At 44.1% G+C, this 17565-nt stretch overlaps 1 protein-coding gene across 5 annotated transcripts; it reads left to right on the top strand.

Moving 5' to 3' along the window:
* The first annotated feature begins 2223 nt into the window (after window positions 1-2223).
* On the top strand, window positions 2224-16260 carry LOC119224569 (glycerol-3-phosphate acyltransferase 4). 5 transcript variants are annotated; one of them, XM_037481663.2, is made up of 13 exons: window positions 5946-6116; window positions 6817-7384; window positions 9477-9546; window positions 9640-9940; window positions 10951-11025; window positions 11122-11211; window positions 12992-13085; window positions 13173-13288; window positions 13386-13441; window positions 13538-13623; window positions 13750-13878; window positions 14031-14110; window positions 14931-16260. In XM_037481663.2, exons 2-13 carry the CDS (start codon window positions 7217-7219, stop codon window positions 15037-15039), a joined length of 1374 nt encoding a protein of 457 aa, XP_037337560.1. In that variant the 5' UTR covers window positions 5946-6116; window positions 6817-7216; the 3' UTR covers window positions 15040-16260. The 5 variants fall into 5 exon arrangements, 4 of the variants coding, with proteins under 4 accessions (XP_037337560.1, XP_062418384.1, XP_037337563.1 ...); XM_062562400.1 differs by having other exon boundaries at window positions 5946-6127; XM_037481666.2 differs by lacking the exons at window positions 5946-6116; window positions 6817-7384 and adding an exon at window positions 8045-8456.
* The last annotated feature ends 1305 nt before the right edge of the window (window positions 16261-17565 follow it).

Genomic DNA, 17565 nt, shown 5'->3' with positions numbered 1-17565 from the left:
AGCTGCCAGTAAAGCCATACCCCGAAGTGCACTAATGTAGAGTAACCACTTGCATAAATGTCTCCTCTCAGATATGGAGACAGTATTGACATGAGGGCTGTGAGTGAAAAACATGAACCATTTGTTTACACGCTCTGCTGGCTGCCGCGCACGCAAAAGAGATTATACTGAGTGATGTCCTAGTGAATTACATGAAGCTCCATTAAGAAGTCAGAAATATACATGGTCCAACTGTTATGCCATATGGACTTACTCCACAGGCAATCGTTCCCTGGCCCAACCGGGGGCGAGGGATGCTACTGTGTAAGTCCAAAGTAAGCAGATTTACCTTCATTTTCAAAGGGATGTTTTGGTTAAACGCCTATGGTTGAACCTCGCGGGGACAACTTCATTTAGGATTTCAGAAAGAGATTAAAGAGCCCCTCCCCAGATTAATGCCTATAATCTGCTGTTAAAACCACGGATATGGGCGTAGAAGAAAGACTAATAACAAAAGGATAAAATATTTGTGAAAGTGCAGTCCTTTCAAAAACACATACTATTGGGTTTAAAAAATCACTGCGGGCAGTATTGAAAAGCTTCATTTATTTCCAACCATCCACAGAAAAGTGATTCCCTTAGAGTGTAATTAAACTGCAATCATCCATCATCGGTCATGCCATGACAGTCCGCCTCTGCTCCAATGACCCTTTGAGCTCCAGAGGTGGGAATAGTTGGTCTGTGAAGGCTGGCTTTATGTCAGCTTAGAAGAGAATTTGGCTTTCTATATTTCCCTAAACCCTTTTTGTTGTTTTTAAACTTGATGGTAACCAATGCATTTCAATGAAGCCTCAACATTGGCATTTTCTTAAAGTGTTGTGGATCTATTCATCACAATCCGGCCCCTGCACATCTGGATACAAACCCCAAATTCCATGCACAGGCAGACACCGGCAGATTTGGACCTGGAGCATGAAAAAATAGTCAGAAGCAGCCTGGAGGAGGGATTTATCTCTCCTTTTCATTCCTTCGGCAGGAGATCCTGCAGTTGGTAATAGAACAATTTACACTTTACACATGTACAAGCATAATATTTGCAATTCTTTCCATCAAATTATGCACAAATCTAACGTGTGCTGACAAAATGTTCATGCACGGTAATAATTTCATAAGCTGCATGAGTAGATCCAGAGGGCTTTCACATTACTGGAGTTTCAGTCATGGTATACACTGGAAAAAACATTGATAAAAATTGACAAACAAAATTAGCGAAGGTAATACATTTACAATTATGTAAATAACAATACAATAATGAGGAAAGATTCATCCTGTTTATTATAGTGTGATGTGAAATCAATATTTTCTTTTGTAGTTGTAGAAATAGCTTTAATATTGTGCTCAATTAGGATTTTCTAAGACAAGGGAATAGTCATTAGCTCTATCTTTTCCTCATTAGTACTTGACTATTTCTTATTTGCTACTATGCTAGTAACATTTTCTCTCAACTAAATGTTCTTTCACTTAAAAATATGCATGGAAATCCATGTTGAATAACGTAAAAAACTGTGTCAATTTGTAGAAAGATGTCTCAGAATTAAACTTGTGAATATAATGTTGCTGTTACTCTCAAGTAACACTGGGCCTGTAAAACACAGGTACAGAGTAAATAATAGCTTGCTTACTCCTCACCCAACTGCAGGGCATTTGCATAAATGTTCTTTACACATTCATATGGCACTGTGTATGTTATTAATGTATTGTATATTATCATCTATTATCCATATTTGCAGGACTTATAATGTAACAGGTGAGGTGTTATATCGACTTGTTATGCGGTCTTTAGTACAGTTTCCTGTTTATTTGTATCTCCTGCCAGAAGAATAATTCAGCGCATTGAGTAAATCGGCTTATTTAATGAAATTGCACTTTCTTCTTTCTTGATTTTTTTGAGTTTGTATCCTTATGGTTGAAATGCACTTATTGTAAGTCGTGTTGGATAAAAGCATCAGCTAAATGAAATGTAATTTAATGAATAGTGGCCTGTGTGCATTAGCCTACATACTTTTCATTACACTGACTGCACTCGTTTTAATAAATTATTTTATTTGAATTATTTACAGGAGTAGAGTAGTAGAAAGAAATCCCCCAAAGCCAAGATCAATATAACCTTTTTCCGTGTGTTAATTAAATGTATTTCATGATGTTTTCAACGGGAGTTTTTCTGCGCAGTTGTGATCCTCGTGAACTCGCCGGCTGATGACACTGCGGAAGTGTCATGGCGCCGTGCGTCATTCCGCGTCAGAGCCTGCTCTAGCCTAAAACAACTTGTAATGACTCTTCTCTCACACGTTAGGACGTGATATTGAATCGAGACATCCGAGTAAATCGTAACGTAAGTATCAGGAGAAGCGATTCGTGTAAATATTTCTTTCTGGCAATGTTAAAGTTCACTTATACCTCTGTTTAGTCGTTGTATTCGTGTTGTGATTTGGCCACGTGCTACTGAATTTCTGCAGAAGCTGATGTACTATCACTAAAAATCACAAGCCAAAGTCAAGGTATAAAAAAGTTATCATTGACCCGAATGAGCTGTCAGTTGATTATGTCACTGAATTACATGCGTAACTGTGGCAAAAGGGCAGTCACATTTCTGCGAAATAGAGACCGCTGTCTCCATTCAGATGACACTGCTGTAAATAAATCCTGTTAATCAAGCATTTTTATAATGAATTAATGACCAAATATGTCCTTAACAGAACACTTTTCTACCACATGTGTGTTACTTAAGTATAGCACTCTTAAGTTTACCTTATCCGTGCTTAAATGTTGAACTAAACTTTACTCCAGTGCATTGAAATGGCTTTTTTACAGCAATCTGTCATGCAAAGCAGCATGAGCTAATTAGAAGGGCAAAAAACGGCATTTTCAAAGACAAAAATAAATGCATCATCCTTGCTGTCCATTATTGGTTAAGGAGCCGGATACTTTTCAATCTGTTCTTCTATCCACACGTAAACAAGAATGTAGCTAAGAACATCTGCATTTCATTCCTAGAATTATTAATCAGTCATATGTACACTCTTTTTCAATTATTTTTATTATTCCTTATGCCACAGGTCTCTGCTCTAGGATGGCTGATTCGGGATCAGGGGACCCCAGCGGTCAACGTGTGCCGACCCCTGGGGGGAGCGGTCGGGGCCTGCTGATGGGCCGCCGGCCTCCCGCTGCCATCTCTACCGGCCGTCTCCCCTCGATGCGCTCGAGAGACCTCACGCTGGGAGGAGTGAAGAAGGTAATGTGCCGCGTCTCGTTGTTGAGTGTAATCACTGTCCAGGATTGATTCCTCCTTTTTCACCTCCTTAGTTACTGTTTTTGTATTTTCTTTTTCTAGAAAACCTTTACACCCAACATTATCGGCAGGAAAGTCAAAGAAGAGTAAGTTCCCAACTGATCTCAAGGAAAGATGAGAGCGTCTGAGAAAAGCAGGGATTCGACGCACTTTCTGATGGTTGGCCGATAACTTTCTCTGTTATCACAGGACGAAAGCAGAAGGCGGACCAAGGAGAGACCGGAGAGATGGTGGTCGAGGTCGAGGCCCGAGAGATAGAGGCAGGGGCAGAGGTCGCCCGGAGGTCATACAGTCCCACTCTATTTTTGAGCAGGGGCCGGCTGAGATGATGATGAAAAAGAAAAGTAGGAGTTCACCCGGACGACCCCTCTTCTTAATAACACATGCTCGATTGGGTCGTGTCTTGATTTAATTGCATCCTTCCATCATACACAGGTGGCTATGAAAATGAGAGAGAAGCTCCAAGCATGGGACCCTCACCCATCATCAATATTAAAAAGGAAAAGAGAGAGACGGAGGAAGAGACCAAAGAGATACTTGCCAAGCTGGAGCGAGATACTGTAAGTCCTTTGGTTGTCAACTTTATTAAAGTTATTCCAAATAACTCTGAACCGGTTCTGAAACAATCTCCGTTCAATACTGATGCACGAATTTGGATTCTGTAAGTAGACGCGACAATAAGCGAGAAGATTTGGGTTTTCTGAAGACACTTGTTTCTCTTTGAAACACTACTGCTTTTCTCCACAGCGGGCCGCTAAAATCCCCCGAGTTAAAGGTCCCGTGGCAGCTTTGTTTTACATTTCTCTTGCATTTACCTCTTCTTTTCTGTTTGCATTCTCTCAGTTTATAGACGACCCCTTCCTGAGGAGCGAGCGCAGGAGCTGCCCTGTCCAGCTCCCTCTTGCGGTATCGGGTTGGGGATTCACGGAGGAATTTAGTAAAGATGCTGTTAAAATTAAAGAGGAGGAGGAGGAGGAGGAGGAGGAGGATGGTGAACCCATGGAACATGCAGTTGAAGGTATTAAGATAAAACCAGAAGGTGTTGTATCTACATGGCGGTTTCCACGTCAGCCTCCTCCAATATGTGTGAAAGCTTTTGAAAGCACGTTGTCAGCGCAGCAGCTCCCTCAAAATACACTTCATCTTCTCTTCAGTGAAACAGGAGCCGCAGGAAACGGAAATTAAGAAGTCAGAAGGAGCTTTCAGGCCCCCTCCTCTCCCCGAGCCCGAAGTTCTCCCCGAGCTGCTGCATCGGTGGAGCCTGAACAAAGGGGAGGAGCTCTTCTTCATGCAGATGCCCGACACGCTGCCCGGCCAGCCCCCAACTCAGGAGCACCGGCCGGTGAAGACGGAGGTGCAGTCAGAGGACGGACAGTCTGTGCTTCTGAAAACAGAATCGCCGGTAGATATATTTTTCTGTCTACATGTTAAATACGCAATGAACTCTGGGTAATGTGTGAAAGCCGTTATTTATTTATTTTTTTGAACAGGAGGACGAAGCTGACGACAGCAACTGCAATCTGAAAGATCTGCGGGAGGGTCTCGTGGGAAAAATGTTGGTGCGGAAGTCCGGCCGGGTGCAGCTCATACTGGGACAAGTCACACTCGATGTGTCTCTAGGGGCATCATGCTCATTTCTACAGGTGCGATGTGTGTCTTGTTTGTCGTCGTGCTGCATCTGTTTACACACAGCACAACTTTTATAACTTGACCATAGAATAAATATTCATTTTTCATCAATTATTTACAATTCTGACCTTCTTCTCTCCTCAGGAGTTGGTCTCTATTGGTACTGAGGGAAGAACAGGCAACTTGACTGTATTAGGAAATGTCAAACACAAAATGGTTTGCTCCCCGGACTTCGAGGCTCTACTGGAGAGCAGTGCTTGATGCTTGTGATGACGAGTCCCCTGGATGCACTTCTGGTGGAGTTTGATGTTGACAATATGCTCGCTTTTACTACGGACTATTGGTACATGAAAACAAGTAAAAGGATCGTGGATGTTAACTGCGTTTCTATGATTTCATGAAGGCTGTAATATGATTAAAAAAATGAAAATACACTATAAATATAACACGCAATTGAGTTTTACCTTCTATTGCATTATACCTGTTCATTCAGGATTCAAGGTTGAACGGTGTGCCAAATTTCAGTACTATCTGTATCTGAGATTACTTGAAAAGATTGTACATGGATGTAAATGTGCAAATAAACTTTTTTTTTATTCCTGTATTTTATGGGTCAAATATTTACTGTATAAAGTACAAAAAGTCATCCCGCTTTCCTTTAGTTGCAATGTATATACATTTTGATGTTAGATTTTTACGTTTTCAATATGTAATCTAGCCAATCCACACGTTATTTTGTTCCTGAAGAATAACTGAATTACATTTGAAGAATATAGTAAGAGAACACACCTCGAACACCTTACTGCTTTTTACTTCCCTAACCATGATTCCAGGATTTTTGTGCTTCACTTCAATAAATCCGTTGCAGCCTCGTCAATAGACCGCTATGACCTGCCGCTCATCAGAACATTACTCTACAGCGATCCTAGTGGTCACACACGTCAATTACAATGTTGTTGCAGTACATGGTTCTCGCCAGCAGGGGTCAGGGTGGAGCCGAGTGTCATCTGAGGGCAGGTCGTTTCTAATACGTAGCCAGTCCGTTGTCTGGCCGTGTTGCTCTCCGGGTGGAGTTAGCCTACAGATCCGCAAGACAAAGGCAAGTGATTGACCAGTGAAGCCCTCCTCCACCGGAGCAGGACGTAACGGGACCAAAAGGGTTAGTGAACTGTAAGGAAGTCAGTTAAACTGTTGATTTGCGAAAAGTAACCGGCGAGAGACTCACTAGCGTGGACGTACTAGCGAAGCGTGTACCGAAAAAAAGGTTCGTCTCAGCACTTCGTGTTACGTTTCACCCGCACGCTGCTCCCGTGGTGGGCTGAGCGCAAGCTAACCAAAGGAAGTGCAGCGCACCGGGGCGGAAGGGTGGGCACAATTGAGCATACCCGTTAGCTGCGAGGCCACAAGCTAACTTTGGAGGAAAAGCCGTCGGCGTTTTGTGTCTCAAGACCAGCTACCATCCGCGGTCGAAGCTAACTGCGTTTGTTGAGGGGGGCGGAGGGGCTGCTAAATGGTCCTAGAGAGCGTCGGCCATGAACGGGAGGAAGCGGGGAGCCTAAGCTAACCCGCCGCCCGGGCTTCACTCGTTAGCATCACTGGAGCCGATAAGGATGGAAGGGCCTCCGACGTCATCTCTGCCCCGGCGTTGATAACGGCAGCGTTGGGTAATCAAGTTGCCGTCTTCTCCCCCCACGAAATAATCTAGCAAGGCGAGTCCAAAGTTCGTACTGTAAACTGTTCAGGGGGGGGGGGGGGGGCACATGGAGCCGCTTTTCTGACTTGAACTAACACGATCACACGTCGTGTATACCCGGAGAGGTGCATCACCCTGACTGGTTCTTCTTTGTGCTTCTCTGCAGGTCCCCTGAGAGGCAGAGACACCCCCCTTTTGCCCCCGATGAGAACCACCTGCTGTGCCTAGTTGTGACATTGTTTACATGTCTGTCCCCCGGTGGGAGGACATCTGCCAAAAAACTAGAGCCGCCTTTTGTTGACTTTACAGTTCTGCCCCCTGCGGAACAACACCGATGGAAGGTGAAGTGATGAAATTATGTGAAATTGCCCAAGAGGGCAACGTCGACATGGCCATTTGTACTTGTGTTGATTCTCTGTTCCACGTGAGGAGCTCCAACCCCTAGTTGTCTCGATGACGGCCTTTTTCTGACATAAGACAAGGGCCACTTCGGGGGCCAGGAGGGTGAAGTGCTTCTCAGTCATCGGATTTTCCACAGTGTGACAGACCCACCCCTCAACTTCGAGATGGAGCTCTCCTTCAACCCTTTCGACAACCTGGTGTGTATCCTGCTGGGCATCTCCCTCACCGTGTGGTTCACCCTGCTGCTGGTCTTCATCATCGTGCCTGCCATCTTCGGGGTGTCCTTTGGCATCCGGCGTCTTTACATGAAAACCTTATTGAAACTCTTTGAGGTAAGCGCTCGCCTCTTTGCGTGTTAATGAAGGCGCGTACGTGGCCAGCTGGAGTCCGAGGCCGTGTGTTGATCATAAATGGTCCTTTCCGGGTCGAGTCTGAGGGCGGTCTGCTCTTCAACAAACCAAACATAGTAAAAGTTCTTGTCCCTCTCCTTCAAGGACATCCTCTATTTGCTTTTGCTGTGCACTTTGTCTGTTCTGCCTCTTTAAAGTAGCTACCTGCAGTTTGTTGACTAAGTTTGTAGGAATCAGACCAGCTTTATGCGTGTCTTTAGCATCCAACGAGCGGCCATTGTACTCGCAGGCAGATTACCATCACAGCCACAGGGTCATTCTTCCCTTGTTATGTAACTGGGTGCTCCAGACCTTGTTTGGAGCCTGTTGTCTGTGACGTGGCTCTAGCAGCCTGGAATCTTGCTGATATGCAGGTTTTAGTTTGACTAAAGTTGACTAGAAATGACTTCGGGGATCGTGGTCATGCATCGACTTCATTTCCCCGTGAGACTCCACGCACAGTTTCCCAGTGACCCCGTTTTCCCCCGTGCTGTCTCTTGTGTAAAGCTGTCATCACTACCCAGCCTGAACCCTTGTGCCAGAAATAAATGGACCAGTGGGAGATATGAGACGTTCTTAGCTCATGATTGCCGTAACCGCCGAGAGCTACAGAGAAAAGGTCAAAGGACAAACGGCAGACTGTGTGCAGACCTGAAGCAATGTTTTCTGGTTGGCTCTATTTTGACATGCGTCATGGCTAGCGTGTCTATGGCATGATCCAGTGTTCAACCAAGACCTCACCCTCATTGGCATTTGGTTTTTGCAATTAGTCATTTTTCCTTGAACCCGCAATTGTAACAAAGTATTTACGCAGAGTTTTTTTTTTTGTGGTATGAAATGTACAATTTCACGTGCTGCTCTGGATCCACATGCTCTCAAGATGGACCGGCTTTATTTTTTGTTCCTGATCTGGGAGCAGCTGTCTGCGCGCCTCTGCTGTCAAGCTAAATAATCCAGTCAACTGCAGCTGCGTGTTAATGTGTATTTATTATTACGACTTGTACACAGTTCAAAGGTAACCCAGCTGGAGCAGGCAGCAAAGGAATGCTAGTAATGTGCTTATTTGAGATAAGTAAAAATGACCAGTCTATGTACAGTACCAGTAAAAACTTCTGTTTAAATATTTATATTTTTAAATGGCTGATGTTCATCTCTGAAACAAAGTTGCGCAACAAATGGGTTTCAATTTGGCCAGATTCATGAAACTTTTATGTCTGCAGCATATAAAAATATCTGATTTAGAGAGCATGACCGATACAAGAAATGTCATAGGATCGCTCTTCTTTATATATATATATATATATATATATATATATATATATATATATATTTGCAACTGCCTCAGGCCAATTCCAGCTGTTCTTGCCTGCTTACCATTACTCCATTTAAGAATACATACAACCTTGTTTTCAACTTTGTTGCACCTATTGTTTGGTGGACTTAAACCGTGGCAGCGTCATGTTTTTTGGTATAAACTTTAGTCTGAGGCTATTGGCCAAGGGGAAACGAGCCCGCCACCTCCCAGCCCATAACTTCCTGAACCCTCCTACTTGTCCTGCTGCTAGAACACTGTGTCCTTTTCCGGCCTCTCAGTTGGGGATGGACCAATCCGGTCTTTTCCGCCCCTTTAGCAGAGCTCTCTTATACCAGTTATTAATTCACACTCTCACTTTGTGACGAGGATTGTTCTTTTGTGTCCTCATCAGTCATCATCGGGCTTGACTTAAACACTGCGTACATCCCTACTTCTAAATTGAGGATGGACTCTCAATTATATATATATATATATATATTACTGCGACTGGATAGATGACCATTGGGAAACTTGAGCAGGAAACAGCTGGTTATCAGCAGTTCGCTTGTTGTGGCTGCCGGTTGCCATAGAAACGTGTTGTATACTGGCTGTGCTTCCTCTTCATGTGTTTTAACACTCAAGTGTGAGCAGTTCCTCGTGGTTTTTAATTTGTTAAAAGTTACCTGAGCATGCTGAATTTCCATGTATTTTTTAAACCCATTTCTGCCTTTTTTAATACAGTGGGCCACACTGCGGATAGAGAGAGGAGCAAAAGAAAACAACCACCACTTGTACAAACCCTACTCCAATGGTAAGAAGTGCTCCCTGTGTGCATCTTCAGTGGGCGTGTCCGCTTTAGAGACTAGTATCGCTGACATCCTTTTCCCTCCCTGCCTAACATCAGCCATCATTGCCAAGGAGCCCACCTCCTTGGAGGAGGAGATCAAGGAGATCCGGCGGAGCGGCAGCAACCGGGAACTGAACTCGGCACCGGAGTTTGAGATGTCCGACATCTTCTATTTCGCTCGGCGAGGAGTGGCGAGCATCATGGACGACGAGGTGACCAAGCGGTTCTCTGCTGAGGAGTTGGAGTCCTGGAACCTGCTGACCCGCAGCAACAACAACTTCCACTACATCAGCCTCAGGCTGACCGTCCTGTGGGGGCTGGGCCTGCTGATCCGCTACGGCTTCCTGCTGCCTCTCAGGTATGAGCAGGGCCTCCGACATAGAGGGTTTCTGCTTTATGTTGGGTAACCCTCACCGCACCTCTTGTGAGGAAAAGCAAACGCATCAAGCAGAGCCGATGACTGCTTGGTACTCACACGAGTGCCAGAGTCAGTAATTAATAGCTGCTCCCACTTAAACGCTGCTCCTGAACACGTTAACAGCAGAGACAAAGATCATGACCAGTTGGGCGTGTAATTCAAGAGTTATTTATACCGATGCTACACAATTGTGACGCTGGAAAGTGTCTTTGTCTGCATCCAATATTGAAATGAACCCGGTGAGGAGCTGTAACTGTTTTGATTAGTCACGTTTGAATAAGATGATGCAGACGCTGCATGGCGGCTAGTCCAGGACGCCCGGCACTCTGGGGGTCAACCACCACAAAACACAGCCCAAGAGCAATTACCTGTGCGCGGTCACGGGCCGAATGCAGTGCCAGCGCGCTTTAGACAAGAAGTAGTGTTCAGGGCGAACACATTCACAGTCAATTAGGCGCGCAAGCCGCCTGTGAAACATCACATGACGTGGGCGGACCGCATGAGGCTGTCACAGACGGCTCGAGTCGACTTTTGAGTCGGTTGATGCTCACTCTGGGTCAGTTGAGGCAGTCACAGGGACAGTGGCTCGGTACCAGGCCCAGGCTGGCTCATCTCCCCTCGCCAGAGGGGAGTCTCATCCGGACTGAACGGATTCTCTCGCTCTTGTCTCGTTGAATATTGACCTGGCTCAGGGCCGCAGGGGACTCCTTCACCCCCCTCGCGTCGCGCTAATCCCCGTCCTATTGAATCAGCACCTTCTCCAGCCTGGATCACTGGTTCATCCAGATTATAGTCCGCCTGCTGGCCAGTTTAATCATCTGTCAATATGTACAAAGTATGAACACTTGAATATGTTCAGGGGTGAGAAGGAAGACGTTTGTGGATAAGGATTTGCCTTGTTAGAATGCGCTCGTAGAGAACATGGGTGTAACAGCCTGTCTCTCTTTCAGGGTGACTCTCGCCTTCACTGGTGTCGGCCTCCTTGTGTTCCTCACGTGTGTGATTGGGCTGCTGCCAAACGGAAGGTAAGGCGGATGAGAGGCTGGTCATCAAGCACAAATGGATTTTTTTTTGCCATCTTGACACACAAAGCATGTTTTGTACGCTCCTTTTTTTTCCAGGTTAAAAAACTTTCTCAGTCAGAAAGTCCACTTGATGTGCTACAGAATCTGTGTCAGAGCTCTGACTGCCATCATAACCTACCATGACAGGTAAGGGAACTACACCCATGTCCCACAACTTATTTAAACTCATGGCACTCGTAACTTTAGTTTTAGGGAAGGTCCTAGGAAAAAAAGTTTTAGTGTCCTTATCAGGAAAAGGACAGGATGTGTACAAGCCCATGTGGGAGTTTCTTTGATGGGCTCTGGAAAACAAACAAACATAAACATAAGACACTTTGCTCAGATAATAACTCGTGGTGATGATGTCAGCAGCAAGTAATGGAAGCAAAGCCATGAGACGCTCGACTGGTTTCCTTAATTCACCCAAACCGACAGCTGTGACACAACGACTTCAATGTGGTTTATGTCATGGTGGTTTTATAATGTGTGATATTTACCGCCCAACATGGAGGCTCCTTGCAATGTTCAAGCAATACCTAGTTCGTACTCTACTTAGCCACCAGGTAATCGCCTTGACCACCCCTTAATTTATTATTATTCACCTTTTACTTAATAATTCATAACATGCATTAATTCATAACATGCATTAACACAATGTCCCTGAATCCAGGGACATCGTGTTAAAAACCCGAGGCCGCACAAGCGCTGCTTTCTTCTTTCTCAAATACCATCCGCAGCAATGCTCTCACAGCGATAAGAAATGCGTTGTCCCATAATTACGACTGAGGTCATCTTTGGGGCGCAGAAACCCGGGCGTGAGTGTCAGTGTGAAAGGCAGGGAGCCCGAGGTTCACATTTGTGTTGATGGCAGCAGGCGCATGAGTCGGTAATGCTTACTTGCACACGAGATTGTTGTTGAATGTTTGACCAAAAGGAACATTCCTTGACAAAATACTTATATAATACAGTAACTACAATCTTTATTTTTCCTAAGGGGGTATTAGCTGCAGGTTTCTTAGTGTGTTTCTCTCCATTTATTTCCAGCAGTACTGAATCCGACATGCCCCGACAGCCATGTGGTTAACTTAAAGAACGTGCTCGGGGCCACAGAATGCACATCGCTGGTTAAAATGAATGGTTTTAAGGATGTGCAGCGGTGCCGCGATCAACGTGCATGCTGCGGAGCTTTGACTATATTGACAGAGACTCTACGAGGAACAGTAGATTAAATAGTTGACAGAGCGTATATGTAGAGGATGGGCGCATGTGACAGGATGTGCAGGAGGAAGTTAGTGCTTTATGTATTTGCTCAGCTCGTGTTGTTTTTCGTTAACTGTATGGCAGGTGTGACTGTAGTTGAACTCAAACTGTTGAAATCTGCGATTGAGATCAAGGATGGATGGTTACTCAATGTTGCCAGCGAAAATAGTTTCTCATTTGATTGTGCGTTTTCAATCATTGTCATTGCCTTGACCTCTGGAAATCATGGACACACTCTGATATGTGTATTTATTTGGGATTAACAACAACTTCAAGATACTTTGTCACTACAATAGTACACAAGGGATATATTTGACCAAAATATTGTTCTCCACAACTATACTGTAGACAAGACTCAGCATTAAAAAGAAGCCCCTACTAACTTTAAATATATGGCCCAACCTGTTGTGGCTTCCTAAATGTCTGCCATCACGGCCTGATGGTTTTAACACGTATTCCTCTCTACTCCGGGCCTAAAAATACACACATTGGAGAGAAAGTGTTGCTGTCTCTCTTTTTAAGATCGTAACTATCTTAGAAATATGGACTGCGTATTATCCAATATGGCGTACACCCACATTTTCCAAGAGAATTTAACATTGTTGCAGTTCAATTAATCCTCTGGGAAGTGCAAGGCCTAACGGTCTTTCTGTGTCAACTGTTCCAGTGAGAATAAACCCAAGAACGGAGGTCTCTGCGTCGCCAACCACACCTCGCCCATAGACGTCATCATCCTGGCCAGCGACGGCTGCTACGCCATGGTAACTTTACTGCTGCTCGGCGGGAAGCTGCAAGTCACCATTGTCACTGAATGTCTGTTGAAACGGCCATTGCCTTTGTCTTGTCAGGTTGGCCAAATTCACGGTGGCCTGATGGGGGTCATTCAGAGATCCATGGTCAAGGCCTGCCCACACATTTGGTTTGAACGCTCAGAAGTCAAGGACAGACATCTAGTGGCCAAAAGGTAGCATTGCAGGCTTTGCTTTTCTACCTAAATTCTAATTATGTGGTAAGAATCTGAAAGAGTTTGAATTGTAAACCACATGCACCTTGTATTGCAGATTGAGTGACCACGTAGAAGATAAATCTAAACTGCCCATTCTAATTTTCCCAGAAGGTGAGTTTTCGAATTATCTGGCACAGATTTGAAAACTTTATCTATTTTTCTGACCAAGGTCCAGTAGTCTTATCTGTGCCTATTCCAAATCTCCAGGTACTTGCATTAACAACACATCAGTTATGATGTTTAAGAAGGGCAGTTTTGAGATTGATGCCACAGTCTACCCTGTGGCCATAAAGGTGAGTACTTAGTTTTCTTTCTGCAAGATGTTATTTTTACCTGCTACATTTGAACCCTCAACTTTCTTTTGAAATGTTGTGTTTGAGATGATACTTCTATCAATCTGCTGTGTTTGATCCTCACAGTACGACCCCCGATTTGGAGACGCTTTCTGGAACAGCAGCAAGTTTGGAATGGTCAACTACCTGTTACGTATGATGAGCAGCTGGGCCATCGTCTGCAGTGTGTGGTACCTCCCCCCCATGTCCAGAGAGGTGAGACTTTGTTGGTTAACTCGAGGCTGCCCAACCAATCACTTTTTCTATGATGGATGAGCAATCGACATGTTAACGGAGCTAATTGGTTTTGTTGCGTTCGATTTGATGAACACCGACATATTGATATAATAGCCATGTTCTGCCAACAGGAGGGGGAGGATGCTGTACAGTTTGCAAACCGTGTGAAGGCCGCCATAGCCAGGCAAGGCGGACTGGTCGACCTCCTGTGGTGAGAGAACACGCATTCAGCGCAATGATTTCTACCGCTTTAACAAACCAACCTGACGAGGGATTATAAACGTGCTTCAGCACCTGAAATCTGTAATGAATGGACAGTTGCACAGGTGTAATCAATAATATTAACTACTGGCGGCATTGTGGTGGTCCAGTCACGTGTGTTTATTCACTGCGACGGCTTATTGGGTCTCTTAATAGAACTCGGCCATCAGAAATGCCATTGTTTGCACAAGTGTGTTTCCTGGTATGACGGGTAGTTCGGCCCTGAGAGAGGTCAATATCTTGCCATTTCTATTCTTACAGACTCTGCCTGAAATACAGGTGCCCAGCAAATCAGTGCTAAATGCTAGAAATAAATATGTTGACTTAGATGTTTCAACTAGAAAATGTGTGCAAAGTTGTGCAAATTTTTCATTCCTTTTCTTTGACACTTTTATATGAAAACTTAACGCAACCATGAGTTGATGCTCTCTGATCATATGTTATTGCACGCTACGAGTCACTGCTATTAATTTCTATGGTAATAATCCCAAATGACTAATGATTCTAATCTTTGGTCCTAATCACTGACTGGTGAAAAGACTTTTTGACCACAGGCAAACAGATTACAGGTATATCAAATAAGCTCAATTATGGCTGCGTTAATGTTTCAGTGATCCAGTTCATAGGCCCTGCTTTCATCTGTGCTGACTCACAGCAATTAAATCAGGTCTGTGTGCGTCACAAACAAGTTTGTGACGGAGGATAACCTAATAAGAAATGGAATATTATTATGATATTTTCATAATTGTCATCTTGTATCCTTTTCGTAGGGACGGGGGATTGAAGCGAGGCAAGGTAAAAGATACCTTTAAAGAAGAGCAGCAGAAGCTGTACAGTAAAATGCTGGTGGGCACCCAGGAGGACCGCAGTCGCTCCTGAGGGACCTGTGTGCAGGTGGACTGGACCAGAGACCCACTTGGGCACCTCCTGACTAAAAAGGCAGTCAGCAGTGCTCCCTCGCCGCAGGCGCTCTTGGGCTGGAAAATGTCCCTCTCTGATGTCAACAGTACTCCATTTGGCTTCCTCGGTCACTGCCTCAGGCTTGTTCGGTGTGCGTCGTTGTCCCGGGTCATCCTGAGCTCGCTTCCCTTTGTTGGAATAGCTCGACCGAAGCCCTGCTTGTGTTAGAGTGAAAATAAGAAGCGCACAGAAAAGGAACATTGTCTTTCTTGTAAGCAGTTTTTTGTGGGAAACCGTGTATTGTTATCTATCATTGAGTTACTGTCTTTGTTTGGTAGTTTCAGCCTTTTAAGTTTCATTTAACTGTCATGTTTGTATCACACTGTGTTACAGTTACAAAGAAAGCTATTGTAATAATAACTGGTTTGTTCTAAAGCTAAAACCTGGGACTGAGTTGGAGTTTTGCATGACTGGGTTGGGCCCATGATTTGGGGCACAATGCCAGATTTTGTTACATTACAGATATTTTTATGGGCTTTTTCCAAGAGAAAAAAAATGTATTTTAAGCTTTGTGTTTTACATTAAGACTTGTATCAAAACATGTGATCACTGTAGAAGCTACATCTCAGATGAGCTCTTCATATGTCGTCTGTTTCATTTTTCTCTTCCGTGGAATGTGTAAATCGTCACATTGTGAAATGGAAGTTGTGGACCCACAGTTACTCAAATGGAGGTTTGTGTACTGAGGTAGATAGTTCTCAATGTTCTAGCTAATCGTGAAGCATAATGGAAGTGAAAGGGTATAACTTGAGTTCCGTGAGACGGTGTTCAGGATCCACTTTAAAGCCCCATTGCACACAGGTAGTGACGTTTTGACCATCACAATGGAACTCCTGACAATAATGACAATTCGCTGATTCATTCTCATACTAATTATCGTCCTAACAGCCATCATGTTCTACATTGATTTTTTGCTCATGCAGTGCCCATCTTGCCTAATTTATTTTAAGCCAACTCTAAAAGCTATTTTCTTTATCCCCCACCCCCTCGATGGTGATCTTTCTCTCTGAGGAGAGCGCTTCAGTAGCCTCAGACTCAGGCTGGAGTTGAGGCGGTTTCTCCCAGAGGCCCTCTGTTAACATGAAGAGTCATTTGGGTTGTGTCGTTTCTGTTCATCAAAATAAATGTTCAAGAATGTGACTCGACCTTTGGTATTATTCTCAAACTGTAGACCACGTTGAGACACACAAGCACAAAGGGGTCATAAACATTCATCAATATGTAACCCTAAGTTCCATAGCTTTGTTTTTACCTGCATGTCGTGTTCTCTGGAACTTTCATTCATCACAACGGAAAAAGTAACCAAACCCTACTTTACAACACAGCTTTAAAGATCTTTTTTTTTTTTTTGAGTTGATGGATCGGTGCCATGCTGCAGTCTTGACTTCCAGTCCGGGGTAAAGCACGGCTTGCAGGGGGGCCAAACAGTGGCTCTCCATAGTGCTGTTAGTGAACCGTTCAACCATGGCATGGCTTTCAAGGCAAACCCTTTGAGCTCTTCTCCTTGCTTCCTCTTACGCCTCCCCCTGAGCACTGTGTGCTTTATTCTCCAACGTCAACAGATCCATTTGAAACTATTGCAATAGAGACGCAAAAGAATGCTGCCATTTCCATCACCGGTTTGGAAACAAAGAAAGTGGAGAGCTCTCTGAATGGGCCCAGGCAGCTTTTTGCAGCCAGGAGGAGGCTGGTTTTTTTGGATAAAGCCCGCTGCGAAAGAATTAGCAGCATAAACCCACAGAAAGAGATATTTAGGCTAGAGCCTGAGTACATTGCACACTAGGGAATAAAAAAAAGCATTTAAAACGTTAGGAATACGTCAAAACATTAGGAAACGTCAGGAAATGTTGCGAGAGTCGTGGCTTGCCAACAATAGCACTGAAAAGCAGCAGCTTATTAATACTCTTTGGAGCAAAAACAATAGTCTGAAAATACCAAAGAAAAATGCTTTGACTTTGGAATTTTGGAATCTTTAACTATTAACTAATTCTCTTGATTCAATGGAATCTGTCCAACACCACACGTGTTGATTATTTGGTGTAATTTACAGTGTATGGGACTAATATGTTTTACATTTATTAAAGGGATATGTTAGCATTTGAAATTAAGGCTGCATCAACCAACTGTTTAATTGAATTTGGATAACTTCTCAAGTGTATCTAAAATATTAGGTACATTGATCAGCATCACTTCACACAAGAGCTGTGCATGAGCTGTGCAGTTACAGCAATGTATGTGAAGGTAAAAGCAGTAATTACTGATGAGCACACACGTAGACAAAGATAAGGCACTTCCTGTTGTGTAGTTTTGTGGGTTTCCAAGGAAGGAGAACAAAACAAGTGAGGCAAAAATGATATTTCACAGAAAGAATACAAGTAGCTTCCTGTTGTGAACCGCAAATATGGAAGTAGAGCCCATTCAGGTTATCTAAATGTGCTCGGTTGA

The sequence above is a fragment of the Pungitius pungitius genome, chromosome 5 (assembly GCF_949316345.1).
Source record: "Pungitius pungitius chromosome 5, fPunPun2.1, whole genome shotgun sequence".
Taxonomy (NCBI): Eukaryota; Metazoa; Chordata; class Actinopteri; order Perciformes; family Gasterosteidae; genus Pungitius; species Pungitius pungitius.
The sequence above is the reverse complement of the archived record's forward strand: the minus strand, read 5'-3'. Positions and strand labels throughout refer to the sequence as shown.

What these genes read in the sequence shown, in the direction of transcription:
- LOC119224569 (XM_037481663.2), top strand. Translation starts at nt 7,217, where the DNA reads ATGGAGCTCTCCTTCAACCCTTTCGACAACCTGGTGTGTATCCTGCTG. An exon ending in TCCCCCCCATGTCCAGAGAG is followed by an intron (nt 13,879 to 14,030) that starts GTGAGACTTTGT and finishes TTCTGCCAACAG; the next exon opens with GAGGGGGAGGATGCTGTACA. An exon ending in GGACTGGTCGACCTCCTGTG is followed by an intron (nt 14,111 to 14,930) that starts GTGAGAGAACAC and finishes TCCTTTTCGTAG; the next exon opens with GGACGGGGGATTGAAGCGAG.